This window comes from Panulirus ornatus, chromosome 43 (assembly GCF_036320965.1).
Source record: "Panulirus ornatus isolate Po-2019 chromosome 43, ASM3632096v1, whole genome shotgun sequence".
In the NCBI taxonomy this organism is placed as follows: domain Eukaryota; kingdom Metazoa; phylum Arthropoda; class Malacostraca; order Decapoda; family Palinuridae; genus Panulirus; species Panulirus ornatus.
The window spans coordinates 21,854,466-21,875,072 of record NC_092266.1 but is presented as its reverse complement, the minus strand read 5'-3'; the positions used below and the strand labels follow the sequence as shown (position 1 = coordinate 21,875,072).

The window sequence follows — 20,607 nt, the reverse complement described above, 5'->3', positions numbered from 1 at the left end:
CGTGGTTGAGAGAGCAGAAGAGGGTGTTTTGAAATGGTTTGGGCACATGGAGAGAATGAGTGAGGAAAGATTGACCAAGAGGATATATGTGTCGGAGGTGGAGGGAACGAGGAGAAGAGGGAGACCAAATTGGAGGTGGAAAGATGGAGTGAAAAAGATTTTGTGTGATCGGGGCCTGAACATGCAGGAGGGTGAAAGGAGGGCAAGGAATAGAGTGAATTGGAACGATGTGGTATACAGGGGTTGACGTGCTGTCAGTGGATTGAATCAAGGCATGTGAAGCGTCTGGGGTAAACCATGGAAAGCTGTGTAGGTATGTATATTTGCGTGTGTGGACGTGTGTATGTACGTGTGTATGGGGGTTGGGCCATTTCTTTCGTCTGTTTCCTCGCGCTACCTCGCAAACGCGGGAGACAGCGACAAAGTATAAAAAAAAAAAAAAAAAAAAAAAAAAAAATATATATATATATCACATGCCTTGATTCAATCCACTGACAGCACGTCAACCCCTGTATACCACATCGCTCCAATTCACTCTATTCCTTGCCCTCCTTTCACCCTCCTGCATGTTCAGGCCCCGATCACACAAAATCTTTTTCACTCCATCTTTCCACCTCCAATTTGGTCTCCCTCTTCTCCTCGTTCCCTCCACCTCCGACACATATATCCTCTTGGTCAATCTTTCCTCACTCATTCTCTCCATGTGCCCAAACCATTTCAAAACACCCTCTTCTGCTCTCTCAACCACGCTCTTTTTATTTCCACACATCTCTCTTACCCTTACGTTACTTACTCGATCAAACCACCTCACACCACACATTGTCCTCAAACATCTCATTTCCAGCACATCCATCCTCCTGCGCACAACTCTATCCATAGCCCACGCCTCGCAACCATACAACATTGTTGGAACCACTATTCCTTCAAACATACCCATTTTTGCTTTCCGAGATAATGTTCTCGACTTCCACACATTTTTCAAGGCTCCCAAAATTTTCGCCCCCTCCCCCACCCTATGATCCACTTCCGCTTCCATGGTTCCATCCGCTGACAGATCCACTCCCAGATATCTAAAACACTTCACTTCCTCCAGTTTTTCTCCATTCAAACTCACCTCCCATGGAAAGCTGTGTAGGTATGTATATTTGCGTGTGTGGACGTGTGTATGTACGTGTGTATGGGGGTTGGGCCATTTCTTTCGTCTGTTTCCTCGCGCTACCTCGCAAACGCGGGAGACAGCGACAAAGTATAAAAAAAAAAAAAAAAAAAAAAAAAAAATATATATATATCTTTCTTTTCTTTTCTTTCGTACTATTCGCCATTTCCCGCATTAGTGAGGTAGCGTTAAGAACAGAGGACTGGGCCATTGAGGGAATATCCTCACCTGGCCCCCTTCTCTGTTCCTTCTTTTGGAAAATTAAAAAAAAATGAGAGGGGAGGATTTCCAGCCCCCAGCTCCCTCCCCTTTTAGTCGCCTTCTACGACACGCAGGGAATACGTGGGAAGTATTCTTTCTCCCCTATCCCCAGGGATATATATATATATATATATATATATATATATATATATATATATATATATATATATATATATATCACTTGGGTTCTGGACTAGGCTTCATTCTTGAAACTTTGAAATATAATGGCATTATACATACATTCTCCTTATCTTCAGGCGCCTCACCATGATCCATACATACATTGAAAATCCTAACTAACCATTCTGCAATGGTCTCCTCCTTTATAGATGATTTCAACTACAGTACCATTCACTCCGGCTGCCTTGACACATTTCATTATACGTATGGCTTTCACCACCACCTCTCTCTTCACCAAACCACTTTCTGTTACTCTCTCTTTGCATACCACCCCAACCCAAACACTTTATGTTTGTGAAAGGAGAGAGTTGTGGGTAGATATGAATAAGAGCAAGGTTTTTAGGTTCAGCAGGGTTGAGGGACAAGTTAGTTAGGATGGAAGTGTATTATGGAGAGAAATTGGAGGAAGTGAAGTGTTTTAGATATCTGGGAGTGGACTTAACAGCGAATGGAACCATGGAAGCGGAAGTGAGTCATAGGGTGGGGAAGGGGGCGAAGGTTCTTGGAGTGATGAAGAATGTGTGGAAGGAGAGAATGTTATCTTGGAGAGCAAAATGGGTATCTTTGAAGGAGGAGGCATGGGCTATAGATAGGATTGTACGGAGGAGGGTGGATGTGTTGGAAATGATATGTTTGAGGAGAAATGTGGTGTGAGGTGATTTGATTGGGTAAGAGAGATGTATGGAAATAAAAAGAGTTGAGAGAGCAGAAGAGAGTTTGTTGAAATGGTTTGGACATATGGAGAGAATGAGTGAGGAAAGATTGACAAAGAGGATACATGTGTCAGAGGTTGGGAGAACAAGGAGAAGCGGGAGATGAAAATGGAGCTGGATAGATGAGCTTAAAACAGTATCTTGTCTGTAATCACCTGCTGATTCACAAATCTTTCTGAAGCTTTTGATATGGTGAATATCTGAATATTTATATTTTTCCATTTTTCCATACTTTTTTGCTGTTTCCTGTGTATTGAGGTAGTGGCAGAACAGATGAAGAATGGCTTCATTTGCTCCTTATGAGGTGGAAATACTGCTGCTCATGCTTTGGACAAGGAAAGAAGGAAAGCATTTTAATCAACTCCCAAAGCATTATGGTAATGCATATATATCTTAACCATGTAATGTACACATAATAGCTGATGTGAACTGTTGAACACTATACCCCACAAATCAAACCGCAGACTATCTGTACGGCAGCCAGTTAGACTAACCGCCCCAGGACATGAGGTTAATACAGCATCCCTTTTATAATCACTGGCTGATGCATTACACATCCTTACAAGGTGGAAGTATTGCCACTCACACTTTGGATGAAGAAGGAAGATAGCTTGGGGGTTAGGCCACCTGGTTGCGGCATAGATGGTCCAAGGTTTGATTCTCATAGTATTGTGGTAAATAGGTTATATCAGATTTCATGTATGGTTGAGATATATACAAGTTCATCAAACTTTATGATCTTTGTTGCCTCCCAACTGATTGTAACTGGCTTCTCCTGAGGCAGGAAGATAAGGTAAGATTTTAGATAGTAGAACATAAGTTAGAATTATTAATTGAAATTAAGTGAAATATCCAGTTGATGTAAGATATTGGCAGAAGCATATATGTATGACAGCATTGTTACATTAGAATATACTAATACAATAATTTGATAAAAATTCAAAGGAAACCAATGGAGGCAAGTGGGAGTGGATTCTTCTGTGATGTTATTTTTGTATAATTGACATAGCTTTTGAAATGGTTATTATCAGTGAATCTTTATATTTTTCCATACTTGTTTGCTGTTTCCTGTGTAGTGAGTTAATGGAAGGAACAGATGAAGAATGGCCCCATTTGCTCACATCAGCTCTCTAACTATTATGTATAGATGTGTGCTTTATATTTGCAATTGTTAACCAAATTATTATACAAAATGCATGACTGCATACGTGTCCCTTGGTGACTTTGCATTTTATTACTATTTGTGTGTCACAGGGAGAGAGTTTTAACTCACAAATCCCTGTCTATTAATCTTGTATATATGTATGTGTACATATGCATGCATTTTTTGTGTGTTTGTGTTTGCCTGTACATCTTGCATGCACAAGGTCATTTTGATGTATGCACTCCTTGAGAAGTACTTTATGAGTAACTGATTCCTCCTAAATGCTTATAGATAGATGCAGAATTTGAAAGTCAAGCTTCCTTTTGAGAAATGTATGTTATAACATTCATAATAATTATTATAGTTTAGTGTCCTCTTTTTCTGATGGTTATGCACTATCTTGTACTGTCTTACATAAAATTAGCATTATTTTATGTACCATTGACTTTGTTCACTGAAATTAAGTTAGTTTGGATTATTTACTAAATTATCCTGCTGTACTTGCTTTGTACCCATCATTAAACAGGGTAGCTGATACATCTAAAGAATAGCAGAATATCTTCATTGTTTGCCAAGTTGATGAGAATAGTTTTCTTTATATGCTTACAAGATGTATGGCATATTACGTCTTTTCCATCTGTGCTTTATTTATGTCTCAGTTGTCTATTTGTTTTAAGTTTCCAGTCAGGAAATGGGATTTGCATGTACAGTATGGATTTTTCTTGTTATTTATTCATTTATTTAGTTATTTACTTATATGTTGAATTGGTTTATTGAAACGTTATAGTTCAAAGCAGATTTTTGTTGTGGTGCCATATGGCATTTGTTGAGCCCCTTATAATTTTTTTGAGTATCATTAATGACATTCCATATTACATCTAAGTTATAGTGAAAAAGACAGAATTTATGTTGTCGTTAAGAAGGTTAAGATTGGGTAGTCGAGTGTGCTTTTCACAGGCATGATTACTTCAGTAAGCATTGGGTAGTCGAGTGTGCTTTTCACAGGTATGATTACTTCAGTAAGCATTGATAAGATTTTAGATAACACATTAGGACTGTAATAGACACTAGAAATTTTCCTTTTAATTTTCTTTGATCCAATTCTTCGCATGGAAAGATAGAATTTATCTTTCCCCTGTCCTTTTTTTTCTGAATAGCATACAAGAAAGATATACTTTGCGTATTATATCAGTCTTTAAATGGATCATCTTAGAATAGGTGTTGAAATGTAGAAACATTCAAGTAAACTGTTTACTGTAAGCCCAAACAGTGATGTGGATGCTTCTGTTATTTACTTATTTTGAGATCCATATGGGTAGGGTTTTCAGCTCTCATTTTATGTTAACAAATAGCCACTATCATCCAAAACAAATGATACAGTGTTTTCTGTGAAATTAGCGCTGTCTGTTTTCAGTCCCTTAAGGCTAGAAATGCATACATAAACAAAACTTAACTGACAGGAAGCATACTTTTAAGTGTTATTTCAGTATGTATGTAATGTCTATGTTATAGTCACTGTCTTTGAATTATCATGACTGGTTCTTTACTGGAGCAGTAGAGGTTGCTTTTTAATAAATTGCTAATTTCCTAGAGCATAGAGTGGAATATCCCTCACATTCTCTGAATGAAAATGCCAACCAAGACTGTAAGAAAGAACTGTCATTTAGTAGGTTTATATGTACTTACCTCCTACCCCGTGAGTCTCTTCTGTTATCATATGTCTCCTGTAACATTAAGAATATTGGGTATATGTATTTATTATACTTGATCACTATTTCCCACGTTAGTGAGGTAGCGCCAGGAAACAGATGAAAAAAGACCCATCCACTCATATATGCACACACACACACACACACACACACACATATATATATATATATATATATATATATTTTTTTTTTTTTTTTTTTTTTGCCGCTGTCTCCCACGTTTGCGAGGTAGCGCAAGGAAACAGACGAAAGAAATGGCCCAACCCACCCCCATACACATGTATGTACATACGTCCACACACGCAAATATACATACCTACACAGCTTTCCATGGTTTACCCCAGACGCTTCACATGCCCTGATTCAATCCACTGACAGCACGTCAACCCCGGTATACCACATCGATCCAGTTCACTCTATTCCTTGCCCTCCTTTCACCCTCCTGCATGTTCAGGCCCCGATAACACAAAATCTTTTTCACTCCATCTTTCCACCTCCAATTTGGTCTCCCACTTCTCCTCGTTCCCTCCACCTCCGACACATATATCCTCTTGGTCAATCTTTCCTCACTCATTCTCTCCATGTGCCCAAACCATTTCAAAACACCCTCTTCTGCTCTCTCAACCATGCTCTTTTTATTTCCACACATCTCTCTTACCCTTACGTTACTTACTCGATCAAACCACCTCACACCACACATTGTCCTCAAACATCTCATTTCCAGCACATCCACCCTCCTGCGCACAACTCTATCCATAGCCCACGCCTCGCAACCATACAACATTGTTGGAACCACTATTCCTTCAAACATACCCATTTTTGCTTTCCGAGATAATGTTCTCGACTTCCACACATTCTTCAAGGCTCCCAGGATTTTCACCCCCTCCCCCACCCTATGATCCACTTCCGCTTCCATGGTTCCATCCGCTGCTAGATCCACTCCCAGATATCTAAAACACTTTACTTCCTCCAGTTTTTCTCCATTCAAACTTACCTCCCAATTGACTTGACCCTCAACCCTACTGTACCTAATAACCTTGCTCTTATTCACATTTACTCTTAACTTTCTTCTTTCACACACTTTACCAAACTCAGTCACCAGCTTCTGCAGTTTCTCACATGAATCAACCACCAGCGCTGTATCATCAGCGAACAACAACTGGATCACTTCCCAAGCTCTCTCATCCCCAACAGACTTCATACTTGCCCCTCTTTCCAAAACTCTTGCATTCACCTCCCTAACAACCCCATCCATAATATATATATATGTGGAGGCTAAGGTGAAGATTTGTATGGGTTTTCAGAAAAGAAGAGTGAATGTTGGGGTGAAGAGGGTGGTGAGAGTAAGTGAGCTTGGGAAGGAGACCTGTGTGAGGAAGTACCAGGAGAGACTGAGTACAGAATGGAAAAAGGTGAGAACAATGGAAGTAAGGGGAGTGGGGGAGGAATGGGATGTATTTAGGGAATCAGTGATGGATTGCGCAAAAGATGCTTGTGGCATGAGAAGAGTGGGAGGTGGGTTGATTAGAAAGGGTAGTGAGTGGTGGGATGAAGAAGTAAGAGTATTAGTGAAAGAGAAGAGAGAGGCATTTGGACGATTTTTGTAGGGAAAAAATGCAATTGAGTGGGAGATGTATAAAAGAAAGAGACAGGAGGTCAAGAGAAAGGTGCAAGAGGTGAAAAAAAGGGCAAATGAGAGTTGGGGTGAGAGAGTATCATTAAATTTTAGGGAGAATAAAAAGATGTTCTGGAAGGAGGTAAATAAAGTGCGTAAGACAAGGGAGCAAATAGGAACTTCAGTGAAGGGCGCAAATGGGGAGGTGATAACAAGTAGTGGTGATGTGAGAAGGAGATGGAGTGAGTATTTTGAAGGTTTGTTGAATGTGTTTGATGATAGAGTGGCAGATATAGGGTGTTTTGGTCGAGGTGGTGTGCAAAGTGAGAGGGTTAGGGAAAATGATTTGGTAAACAGAGAAGAGGTAGTGAAAGCTTTGCGGAAGATGAAAGCCGGCAAGGCAGCAGGTTTGGATGGTATTGCAGTGGAATTTATTAAAAAAGGGGGTGACTGTATTGTTGACTGGTTGGTAAGGTTATTTAATGTATGTATGACTCATGGTGAGGTGCCTGAGGATTGGCGGAATGCATGCATAGTGCCATTGTACAAAGGCAAAGGGGATAAGAGTGAGTGCTCAAATTACAGAGGTATAAGTTTGTTGAGTATTCCTGGTAAATTATATGGGAGGGTATTGATTGAGAGGGTGAAGGCATGTACAGAGCATCAGATTGGGGAAGAGCAGTGTGGTTTCAGAAGTGGTAGAGGATGTGTGGATCAGGTGTTTGCTTTGAAGAATGTATGTGAGAAATACTTAGAAAAGCAAATGGATTTGTATGTAGCATTTATGGATCTGGAGAAGGCATATGATAGAGTTGATAGAGATGCTCTGTGGAAGGTATTAAGAATATATGGTGTGGGAGGAAAGTTGTTAGAAGCAGTGAAAAGTTTTTATCGAGGATGTAAGGCATGTGTACGTGTAGGAAGAGAGGAAAGTGATTGGTTCTCAGTGAATGTAGGTTTGCGGCAGGGGTGTGTGATGTCTCCATGGTTGTTTAATTTGTTTATGGATGGGGTTGTTAGGGAGGTAAATGCAAGAGTTTTGGAAAGAGGGGCAAGTATGAAGTCTGTTGGGGATGAGAGAGCTTGGGAAGTGAGTCAGTTGTTGTTCGCTGATGATACAGCGCTGGTGGCTGATTCATGTGAGAAACTGCAGAAGCTGGTGACTGAGTTTGGTAAAGTGTGTGGAAGAAGAAAGTTAAGAGTAAATGTGAATAAGAGCAAGGTTATTAGGTACAGTAGGGTTGAGGGTCAAGTCAATTGGGAGGTGAGTTTGAATGGAGAAAAACTGGAGGAAGTGAAGTGTTTTAGATATCTGGGAGTGGATCTGGCAGCGGATGGAACCATGGAAGCGGAAGTGGATCATAGGGTGGGGGAGGGGGGCGAAAATTCTGGGGGCCTTGAAGAATGTGTGGAAGTCGAGAACATTATCTCGGAAAGCAAAAATGGGTATGTTTGAAGGAATAGTGGTTCCAACAATGTTGTATGGTTGCGAGGCGTGGGCTATGGATAGAGTTGTGCGCAGGAGGATGGATGTGCTGGAAATGAGATGTTTGAGGACAATGTGTGGTGTGAGGTGGTTTGATCGAGTGAGTAACGTAAGGGTAAGAGAGATGTGTGGAAATAAAAAGAGCGTGGTTGAGAGAGCAGAAGAGGGTGTTTTGAAGTGGTTTGGGCACATGGAGAGAATGAGTGAGGAAAGATTGACCAAGAGGATATATGTGTCGGAGGTGGAGGGAACGAGGAGAAGAGGGAGACCAAAGTGGAGGTGGATAGATGGAGTGAAAAAGATTTTGTGTGATCGGGGCCTGAACATGCAGGAGGGTGAAAGGAGGGCAAGGAATAGAGTGAATTGGAGCGATGTGGTGTACCGGGGTTGACGTGCTGTCAGTGGATTGATTCAAGGCATGTGAAGCGTCTGGGGTAAACCATGGAAAGCTGTGTAGGTATGTATATTTGCGTGTGTGGACGTATGTATATACATGTGTATGGGGGGTTGGGCCATTTCTTTCATCTGTTTCCTTGCGCTACCTCGCAAACGCGGGAGACAGCGACAAAGTATAAAAAAAAAAGAAAAAAATAATAATAATATATATTATTATTAAAAAAGGGGGTGACTGTATTGTTGACTGGTTGGTAAGGTTATTTAATGTATGTATGACTCATGGTGAGGTGCCTGAGGATTGGCAGAATGCGTGCATAGTGCCATTGTACAAAGGCAAAGGGGATAAGAGTGAGTGCTCAAATTACAGAGGTATAAGTTTGTTGAGTATTCCTGGTAAATTATATGGGAGGGTATTGATTGAGAGGGTGAAGGCATGTACAGAGCATCAGATTGGGGAAGAGCAGTGTGGTTTCAGAAGTGGTAGAGGATGTGTGGATCAGGTGTTTGCTTTGAAGAATGTATGTGAGAAATACTTAGAAAAGCAAATGGATTTGTATGTAGCATTTATGGATCTGGATAAGGCATATGATAGAGTTGATAGAGATGCTCTGTGGAAGGTATTAAGAATATATGGTGTGGGAGGAAAGCTGTTAGAAGCAGTGAAAAGTTTTTATCGAGGATGTAAGGCATGTGTACGTGTAGGAAGAGAGGAAAGTGATTGGTTCTCAGTGAATGTAGGTTTGCGGCAGGGGTGTGTGATGTCTCCATGGTTGTTTAATTTGTTTATGGATGGGGTTGTTAGGGAGGTAAATGCAAGAGTTTTGGAAAGAGGGGCAAGTATGAAGTCTGTTGGGGATGAGAGAGCTTGGGAAGTGAGTCAGTTGTTGTTCGCTGATGATACAGCGCTGGTGGCTGATTCATGTGAGAAACTGCAGAAGCTGGTGACTGAGTTTGGAAAAGTGTGTGGAAGAAGAAAGTTAAGAGTAAATGTGAATAAGAGCAAGGTTATTAGGTACAGTAGGGTTGAGGGTCAAGTCAATTGGGAGGTGAGTTTGAATGGAGAAAAACTGGAGGAAGTGAAGTGTTTTAGATATCTGGGAGTGGATCTGGCAGCGGATGGAACCATGGAAGCGGAAGTGGATCATAGGGTGGGGGAGGGGGCGAAAATCCTGGGGGCCTTGAAGAATGTGTGGAAGTCGAGAACATTATCTCGGAAAGCAAAAATGGGTATGTTTGAAGGAATAGTGGTTCCAACAATGTTGTATGGTTGCGAGGCGTGGGCTATGGATAGAGTTGTGCGTAGGAGGATGGATGTGCTGGAAATGAGATGTTTGAGGACAATGTGTGGTGTGAGGTGGTTTGATCGAGTGAGTAACGTAAGGGTAAGAGAGATGTGTGGAAATAAAAAGAGCGTGGTTGAGAGAGCAGAAGAGGGTGTTTTGAAGTGGTTTGGGCACATGGAGAGGATGAGTGAGGAAAGATTGACCAAGAGGATATATGTGTCGGAGGTGGAGGGAACAAGGAGAAGAGGGAGACCAAATTGGAGGTGGAAAGATGGAGTGAAAAAGATTTTGTGTGATCGGGGCCTGAACATGCAGGAGGGTGAAAGGAGGGCAAGGAATAGAGTGAATTGGAGCGATGTGGTGTACCGGGGTTGACGTGCTGTCAGTGGATTGAATCAAGGCATGTGAAGCGTCTGGGGTAAACCATGGAAAGCTGTGTAGGTATGTATATTTGCGTGTGTGGACGTATGTATATACATGTGTATGGGGGGGTTGGGCCATTTCTTTCATCTGTTTCCTTGCGCTACCTCGCAAACGCGGGAGACAGCGACAAAGTATAAAAAAAAAAGAAAAAAATAATAATAATATATATTATTATTAAAAAAGGGGGTGACTGTATTGTTGACTGGTTGGTAAGGTTATTTAATGTATGTATGACTCATGGTGAGGTGCCTGAGGATTGGCAGAATGCGTGCATAGTGCCATTGTACAAAGGCAAAGGGGATAAGAGTGAGTGCTCAAATTACAGAGGTATAAGTTTGTTGAGTATTCCTGGTAAATTATATGGGAGGGTATTGATTGAGAGGGTGAAGGCATGTACAGAGCATCAGATTGGGGAAGAGCAGTGTGGTTTCAGAAGTGGTAGAGGATGTGTGGATCAGGTGTTTGCTTTGAAGAATGTATGTGAGAAATACTTAGAAAAGCAAATGGATTTGTATGTAGCATTTATGGATCTGGATAAGGCATATGATAGAGTTGATAGAGATGCTCTGTGGAAGGTATTAAGAATATATGGTGTGGGAGGAAAGCTGTTAGAAGCAGTGAAAAGTTTTTATCGAGGATGTAAGGCATGTGTACGTGTAGGAAGAGAGGAAAGTGATTGGTTCTCAGTGAATGTAGGTTTGCGGCAGGGGTGTGTGATGTCTCCATGGTTGTTTAATTTGTTTATGGATGGGGTTGTTAGGGAGGTAAATGCAAGAGTTTTGGAAAGAGGGGCAAGTATGAAGTCTGTTGGGGATGAGAGAGCTTGGGAAGTGAGTCAGTTGTTGTTCGCTGATGATACAGCGCTGGTGGCTGATTCATGTGAGAAACTGCAGAAGCTGGTGACTGAGTTTGGAAAAGTGTGTGGAAGAAGAAAGTTAAGAGTAAATGTGAATAAGAGCAAGGTTATTAGGTACAGTAGGGTTGAGGGTCAAGTCAATTGGGAGGTGAGTTTGAATGGAGAAAAACTGGAGGAAGTGAAGTGTTTTAGATATCTGGGAGTGGATCTGGCAGCGGATGGAACCATGGAAGCGGAAGTGGATCATAGGGTGGGGGAGGGGGCGAAAATCCTGGGGGCCTTGAAGAATGTGTGGAAGTCGAGAACATTATCTCGGAAAGCAAAAATGGGTATGTTTGAAGGAATAGTGGTTCCAACAATGTTGTATGGTTGCGAGGCGTGGGCTATGGATAGAGTTGTGCGTAGGAGGATGGATGTGCTGGAAATGAGATGTTTGAGGACAATGTGTGGTGTGAGGTGGTTTGATCGAGTGAGTAACGTAAGGGTAAGAGAGATGTGTGGAAATAAAAAGAGCGTGGTTGAGAGAGCAGAAGAGGGTGTTTTGAAGTGGTTTGGGCACATGGAGAGGATGAGTGAGGAAAGATTGACCAAGAGGATATATGTGTCGGAGGTGGAGGGAACAAGGAGAAGAGGGAGACCAAATTGGAGGTGGAAAGATGGAGTGAAAATGATTTTGTGTGATCGGGGCCTGAGCATGCAGGAGGGTGAAAGGAGGGCAAGGAATAGAGTGAATTGGAGCGATGTGGTATACCGGGGTTGACGTGCTGTCAGTGGATTGAAGCAGGGCATGTGAAGCGTCTGGGGTAAACCATGGAAAGCTGTGTAGGTATGTATATTTGCGTGTGTGGACGTATGTATATACATGTGTATGGGGGGGGTTGGGCCATTTCTTTCGTCTGTTTCCTTGCGCTACCTCGCAAACGCGGGAGACAGCGACAGAGTATAATAAAAAAAATAAAATAATATATATATATATATATATATATATATATATATATATATATATATATATATATATATGTGTGTGTGTGTGTGTGTGTATGTGTGTGTGTGTGTGTTTGGGGTAAACCATGGAATGTTCTGTGGGGCCTGGATGTGGAAAGGGAGCTGTGGTTTCAGTGCATTATTACATGACAGCTAGAGACTGAGTGTGAACGAATGTGGCCTTTGTTGTCTTTTCTTAGCACTACCTCATGCACATGAGGGGGAAGGGTGTTGTTATTTCATGTGTGGCGGGGTGGTGATGGGAATGAATAAAGGCAGACAGTATGAACTATGTACATGTGTATGTATGTATATGTCTGTGTGTGTATATATATGTATACGTTGAGATGTATACATTTGTATATTTGCGTGTGTGGACGTGTATGTATATACATGTGTATGTGGGTGGGTTGGGCCATTCTTTCGTCTGTTTCCTTGCACTGCCTCGCTAACACGGGAGACAGCGACAAAGCAAAAATATATATATATATTTATTTATTTTGCTTTGTCGCTGTCTCCCGGATTAAGGTATATATATATATTCTTTCTTTCATACTATTCGCCGTTTCCCATGTCAGCGAGGTAGCGTTAAGAACAGAGGACTGGGCCTCTGAGGAAACATCCTCATCCAGCCCCCTTCTCTGTTCCTTCCTTTGGGGAAAAAAAAAAAATTTATTTTGCTTTGTCGCTGTCTCCCGCGTTTGCGAGGTAGCGCAAGGAAACAGACGAAAGAAATGGCCCAACCCACCCCCATATCTCGTTTTTTTTTAATTTCCCAAAAGAAGGAACAGAGAAGGGGGCCAGGTGAGGATATTCCCTCAAAGGTCCAGTCCTCTGTTCTTAATGCTACCTTGCTAACACGGGAAATGGCGAATAGTTAAAAAAAAAAAAAGAATATACATACACTCGTGGCAGAAAAAAAATGGCATAATAGGGGTCTATGCCAGTATTTTTTGCCTCTGTGTCATACCCCCAAACATGGCTAAAAACATGAAAATTACTGGGCAGGCAGCTCATGGACGTTTCTTTTTTTTTTTTTGTGGGGGGTGACTCCTAGGGCAGCAACAGGTGGTGGTCAGTCTGCTTGGAGCTATTGTGATGGGTTGTTTTTTTTCTGTTGTCCCCCTGACATCCACTTTTATTCTTACCCTATCCACATGTGCTTTGGTTGTTCCCCTGACATCCACTTTTACTCTATCCACATGTGCTTTGTGGTGGGTTTGCATTGCAATGCCTGGCCTTAAGGAATTTTCTAAAGCGGGTATTGCTGCTATTGTACCCTTGTAAAAGGCAGGGAAGTGTAATAAAGAAAAAGCTTAAACTACAGGGCTGGCACTATGAAGTTGCATTAACATTCCTACTTAGAAGAAACGACCTGGATGACCATGTATCACTTCCTAACGCACTCTGAAATTTATCCAGTGTCAGGTAGACAAGAGACCACATGTATCAGCATAACAGTTAAAGGAAGACACCCTAGGCTACTTGGTCAGGATTCTATTAAGGCCAAGGGATACGAAGTACTGAGGGGGGTTGAGTACCTGTTTTATCTTGTCTATTGGTATTTTTATATGAGTCGCACTGTTAGTAGGGCATGCCAGTTTTTTCCGCCGGCACCATACATACACTTATATATATACATCCACATACATGCATATACATATCAACATATGCATATATACATACATACATACATACACGTGCATTTAAATGTATACACATATACCTATTCTTACTTGCTTTCCTTCATCCATTCCTGCCACCACCTCGCCCCACAGGAAACAGCATTGCCACCCACTGTGTCAGCAAGGAAGTGCTAGGGAACAGATGAAAAAAAGGCCACATCCACTCACATCTGTACTTGAGCTGTCTTGTGTAACGTACCGAAGCCACAGCTTTGTATCCAGGCCCAACAGACCTTTTCATGGTTTATCCTGGACATTTAACATGCCTTGGTTCTGTCCATTGACAGCATGTTGACTCCATTATACCACATCGTTTCAGTCAGTTGCTTTTGTATGCCTTTCACCCTCCTTCATGTTCAGTCCCTGATCACTCAAAATCTTCTTCACTCCATCCATCCATCTCTAGTTTAGTCTCCCTATTCTCCTAGTTCACTCCACTTCTGACCCATTTATCCTATTTGTCAAGGTTCTTTCTTTCCATTTTGACACCCTCTTATGCTCTCCCAACCACACTTTTTATTACCACTTATTTGTTACCTTATCATTACTTACCCAATCAAACCACCTCACACCACATTGTCCTCAAACATTTCACTTCCAACACATCCACCCTCCCTTTGGTTCTGTTCAGCTTACTTAATCCTAGTAGCTGCCATGTCCATTCTCAGGTACCAAAAAGGTCCCTCTTCTTTCAGGATCTCTCCCTTCACATTCACTCCAGTTAACCTGTCTGTTTCCTTTGCTAAATGTGTTAACCTTGCCTTTATTCAAATTTCCTCTCACTTTTTCCTTACACACACTTTCCCAAACTCAGTCAATAGCTTCTGCAGTTACTTACTCAAATCTGCCACCAGCACTGTGTCATCAGCAAACAACTGACTCACCTTTCAGGTTCCTCCCACTCCTGATCAACTGTAGACCTGCTCCTTTCACCAAAATCCTTACTTTCACTTCCTCACCACCCTATCCATAAACAAATGAAACAACCATAGTGACATCTCACTCCTCTACTATAAAGTCACCTTCACCTGAAACAACTCGCCCTTCTCTCACCCTGCATGCACGCATGCATTATCCTCTTAAAACTCATCACTGCTTCTGTCAGTTTCCATCCAAACCACATATTTTCTACCTAACTATCATACATTTTTGTCAGAGCCACAAATGCTAGTTATTTTTCTTTAAGCATTTCTCTGACAGGTTCTTCAATGCAAATTATCTAATCCACACATCATTTAACATTGCTGAAAACACATTCTTCCTCCCTAAAGCCTCCCAAATGTGAAGCTCTGAAACTCTGTGTTTGTCACCACTCTCTCAATCACTGCTCTCCTATTTGTTGAGGGGAAGGGGTTTGTCTTGATTTTATGCCATTTGAAGTGATGTAACCATCAGGACAAGACTTCTTGATCTGATGCATAAAGAACTTAAGGTTCCTTCCACAGTCTTGCAGCTTTCTTCTTTCCTTGACCAGTCAATATTCAGACTCATAAGGCATATCGGAAACTGATTTACTTTCTTGTCTTCATGGAGGCAGGTAAAGTTCCTTGGGCAAAGCTTTCTTCGGTCCATATGGGTGGGTTCCAGATTGCTATGAGAGTTTCAGCTAAAAGCTTATAGGGCAGGAAGGTAAAGGTAAAGGATTGAATGATTTGGACAAATTATTTTTCAATTTAGTGGACCCAGAGAAGATTATCTAAAGCTAAAATGCTCAGTAAGTGATAGTTATTGAGTTCATTAAATGGCTTTTATTTTGCATAATGTATTGCAAGGAATGTATTGCTTAAGACTGAAGTGCCTCTCACTAGTGTCATTGTGTGTAGATCTATACTAGTATACTGACTATTATGACCTTCAGTTATGGTTTGTGTTTTTCCTTTGTGTTACTATATCATGGCAGGACTTGATACCTAGTTGTAGTATTTTGTATATTATCTATGGGGAAAAAAAAAAGCTGCTTTGACATATTTCTTGTAATTACCTAATGGATCTTTAATTGGTTCTCATTGATGGACATTTTTTTTATTAACCTCTTCCTTCGTTTGTAGGACTGACAGAAAAACTTATGGAATTTTGAAGTAACTTTAGTTGAAAGAATAAATGGTGAGAGGATAATTGATAGATTGTGAAGGGAAGAAGTTGAATGGGGAGACAGAAAGCGAGATGGTAAGAGAAAATGAAGTCATACATGGTTGAGGAAGGTGGATGTATGGAAGTTTGTGCTTTAAAGGGTTGTGGTAAAGATGAATGTTATCTGGAGAGGGTTCTTCAAGGGATACCCAGCTGAATAGTGGTAGATTGCACATTAAGTATAGATTTTTAAGTAGAGAAGAAATTCATTGTAGTTACTATGTCAGAAATTCTAGAATACCCACCATCATTTCATTAAAGCAAATAAGTACTTGTATATCATATGTTGAATATGTTTAATAACCTCTTGTGGGCAGTGATATTTGTTTGTTTTTTAAGGGGTGATTGAAAGACAAATTTTTTTATAATTCAGGTTCATGTTATTGATAAAGTGATTTAACTGATGTCCATTTTTTGTTTCAGGTTCCTCAAACGTAGCAGTACCAACCTCACCTAACGTAGCTCCCAACCTCTCCAGTGCCCCAAATACACAAGTTGTTTGTTCATCTCCATCTCCAATTCCCTCATCATCCTTGTCCTCTCTCTCTTCTCTTCCCGAACCGTCATCACCACTACTACCATCTCTCTCTCCTGTCCCTCAATCCACTAAAATAAGTACAGACGATGGAGGAATTGCATCACCACCAGTGTCTCCCCTAGCCTCACCACCACTTGCTTTTAGCTTCTTAACAAGTCCCTCCTCTGTAGCTGCAGCAGCAACTGCTTCTTCAACATTACATACTTCCTCATCCCCCACCTCACATTCACCACCACCACCACCGTTGCCATCATCTTCACCACCACCATTATTGCCCTTAGTCTCAAGTGTCCTAACATCTCCAGTGGATTCTACTCCTTTGACTAGTATCTCTCAAGGTTTTGCCTCTTTGAAAGTTCCCTCATCTTCACTCAACTTTCAGTATTGCTCTCCACCATGTACTTCACCATCTGGTCCACCACCACCTTTGCCTCTTAGTGACCCTCCTGTTCTACTTACCCCTATGGATGGTGAGGAACTAGAGCCTCCTCATTCTCCCCTAGATGTGTCAACACCTCTCACTATGGATGGGATGACTGCCTTACATCTAGCAGCACAGGGGAATAACTGGCAGTAAGTTTTCTTTTTTGGCTGGTCTGTGTTTGTTATTAATTTTTTTTTTTTAAGCCTTATATTGTAACTTGTGTAGCATTCATCATTGTTATTTCCTTGTGTCCTTAATATGAACAACTTCATGTTTTATTTAGAATGTCAAGGTTCATCTCTTAGATTAATGAAATAGTTTCTCAGTTTTTAACCAAGAGGATATTATATAATTTTTCTGCTATTTTATTGCAAGGTATCCTCAGGATGATACTTTAGGATGATTGTATCTGGCTTTATACTATGGTTTATGTAGTATTCATAACTTATCGCAGGAAAATTTAGAGTTGCAAAGAATGAGTTATGCGAGTTAAGTGCTGTCAAGTGTTATGTGTGATTAGGAGAGATGATATGTTTTTGGACAGATTACCAAGAGTTCACATATGGGTGAGGCATAAAGAAAAGGCAGTGACCTGGGCTAAAGGAGTGCAGCTTGACAACTGCTGAAGTGCTGGATCACTACAGAGCCATCACTAACCCTCCCAGTAGTGATGGCTAGCACTTCAGTGGCTGTCATTTCTCTTTGTTATTACTAATGTCATCTACAATCTTAAGTTCATATATGCACATTTTCTGTTGAGCATGCACAATAAGAGGTAAGCATGATTTTACTTTGGTCCATTCCTTAGCATCAGCTGGACTAATCTTGTTGGAACTTGTATTATCTGAAGTATTTTCTTCTTTATGTGTCTGTATAGTGATCAAAGTCATATTCATCATTACTTAGCATAATTAAGGGTGAAAAAATAATGGAAAAACAAGCAGAAATAAACCAGACACTTGCATTCTTCTATGAGACTTGCTGTCATTTGAACATATAGATATATGCTGGAGTGAGAGTGTCTTTCATCAAATGAGGTATTATCTTCATTTGTGTGCCTACATAGTCATCACTAACATATTGGGAGTGAGAAAAGTGGAAAAACAAGCAAAAATATGGCAGGTGCTTGTTAATTGTTCCATTTTTGGGAGATTCTGTGCCATACTGTTGTCTGCAGATGTAAGTTAGTGTTTGTAGAGGTATACTTTTGAGAAAAACAACACCTACCATGCTGTCATTTGCCAGGAATGATAGAAAAGACATCTAGAACCCTACATGAGTTATCTTGGGATAACGGTTTTCAGAATATAAGTTACCCAAGTTGACTTGTAATAATTGTTATATACACAGAAGTCCACCCTGAGTACATTCAGCTCAACTTCTGAGAGATGTTCTTCCAGTGGAAGAGACATAAAAGAATTATGATTTACTGTCTGAATACCTTCACTCAAACTGTGAAACCATCATGCACCCTGATCATCACAGATGTAGCTCACTGCATAAATGAAGCGACAATGAAGCGCTGATTTCCTTTTGATCCCTCTCTCTTGATGAGTGAATTCTAAGTCTAGAAAATTTTTTTTGGGTTGTAGTATGCTATGGCTGGATAAAAAAAACTTCAACCATGTCTTTAGGCCTTGATATACATATGCCTTGAGGTTTTTCCATGAACATTTGTTGATTCATACAACCGAGGAGTAAATTGCTCACATGTTCATATGGCTGCAGTCATTTAGCATTTCTCCGTTTGATATGTCACAGATGTGCACATGAATCATACCTTTTGACCAAAGAATGTCTTCCTGGCAGAGTCACCTCAGCAGAGATTGCACATCATGTTGACAGCTAAATTACTGATAGTGTTTCTTTTTCTGTTGCAATCTGCCTAGCCACAAAATAAGTTAGTGCAGGTTATCGGATGAAGTAGACCACTCTGATGCTGTACCTTATTTATCTCCTACCAGTTAAAGAAACCACTGTGTATCTACAAAAGCACTGCTTTTCTTCAACATATCAGCTGAATTTTTTCTCCTTGAATGACTCGTTGCTCAGGTCTTCTCACTGATAACATAATGCAATTTTACTCGTGATACTCCATGATCATTGTTATATGTGTTACTATGAGATATAGAATTTCAGTTCTGCCATTTTTGCCACTAGATTAAAACAGAAAAGTGAAAAAGTAGTTTGTTGATGGTTTAATTAGGTTAGAGAAGATCATTTTCCACAAAAATACATAAATGTGCTGTTACAGTCATAGGCAGCCAGGAATGAACCAGTATATTGAACTTTCATGCATAGTTATGATAAGTTGTGATACTAGACTACAGTTTTTTTTTAGCAATCAACTGATTGATGGGAGAAAAGGCATGTTTTGGTAGCAATGAAGACCCTTATCCATCTACAGGAAATGGCTTAGTGACCCAGTTTTGGGTTGTGATCCATGGGTAGGAACCACTGCTCTACTTTATTTTCTTTAACTCTGTTTGAATATGTAACTGCTTCCCAAAACCTGTGCATATTGCTAAGGTGGCATGATTGATTTTCTTGTGAGCATCTGTTTCATATTAACAGGTTTTATATGCTCCAATATGAAGCGCTGCTGCCACAAATGCTGGGTTGGCTGATCCTTTACCTTTTTCTTATCCAGAGTGAAAGCAAAAGTGTGCTGTCTCAGTAATATACCTGTTATCTCCTATTTTCACCCACCTTTGTCATATGCTGTATTGTAGCTGCATTTTCCTTGTTCTACAAGTATTATTTCAGCCACTTATATTTTGAGCTGTGTGCCTTTGTCCCTGCCACAAAGGCTTGGATTTATGGCATGTTTCTGATGGTTCCTTCCCATTGCTTGTGTATGTAGATTGACCATACGAAGATTAACTCTTATGATACCTCCTTTCTCCCTCAAACAGCAAAGATGTGGAATATCCTGCCTTTATTCATCTTCCCCATATCCTATAATCTTTCTCTGTTCAAGAGCTAGTTTTGCAGATACCTGAAGAGATCTCTTTAATTGCTTATTTCTTTGTCTCATATTTTTTTCTCATCTGTGATGGCCATCGTTTGGGTATGTTTCTTCATGTGCAATACTTATTAAAAAAGTGTGTGTGTGTGTGTATTAAGATAGATTAATTCTTTAATTTTTTTTTTTAGTGATAAAATCTGATGCCATGAGTGTTAAGCTAATGAGCTTTAGGATGTTTTCCACCAGTGCTATACATGAAAGAAATCTTTGAATTGATATTTGCACCATTGAGGTTTTTCCACTAACCACTTTCCTTCATTCTTTCTCTTAACCCCTTGTGCTTGCCTTCTCACCAGTGGCTCCAAATCCAGTTCGGAAACCAGGGCCACATTATCAAGTGAGTGCTTATCCAATATATGCTTGCAGTAATCATTGATTTGTTTTGTAATTTTTTGGGACTGTGAATAGACATTAGTATCAACTAAGTAGCTAGACAATTTTATTTTGAGGATGTTTAACTGAGCATGAAAGTTTCCTCGTGTATTTTTTTTTCAAAGGCTCATGAATCCTGGCTGCATCAGGGTACGTTTCTGATACTGTATAAGAATTGTCTCCTAAAAGAAAGTTAGTGTCTCCCTTGACATTCTTAATGCATC

General features: G+C 40.5%; 1 protein-coding gene across 3 annotated transcripts in view; it reads left to right on the top strand.

Annotated features, from left to right (window-relative positions):
• Positions 1-20,607, top strand: part of LOC139762385 (uncharacterized) — a 152,870-nt gene that overhangs the window by 92,727 nt on the left and 39,536 nt on the right. For all 3 annotated transcript variants that reach the window (XR_011715705.1, XM_071687212.1, XM_071687211.1), the window contains one exon: positions 16,445-17,132. Coding sequence is in view for 2 of the 3 variants with exons in the window: in XM_071687212.1 (XP_071543313.1) it covers positions 16,445-17,132 (688 nt within the window). In the remaining variant the exon portion in view is untranslated. The remainder of the gene's footprint in view (positions 1-16,444; positions 17,133-20,607) is intronic.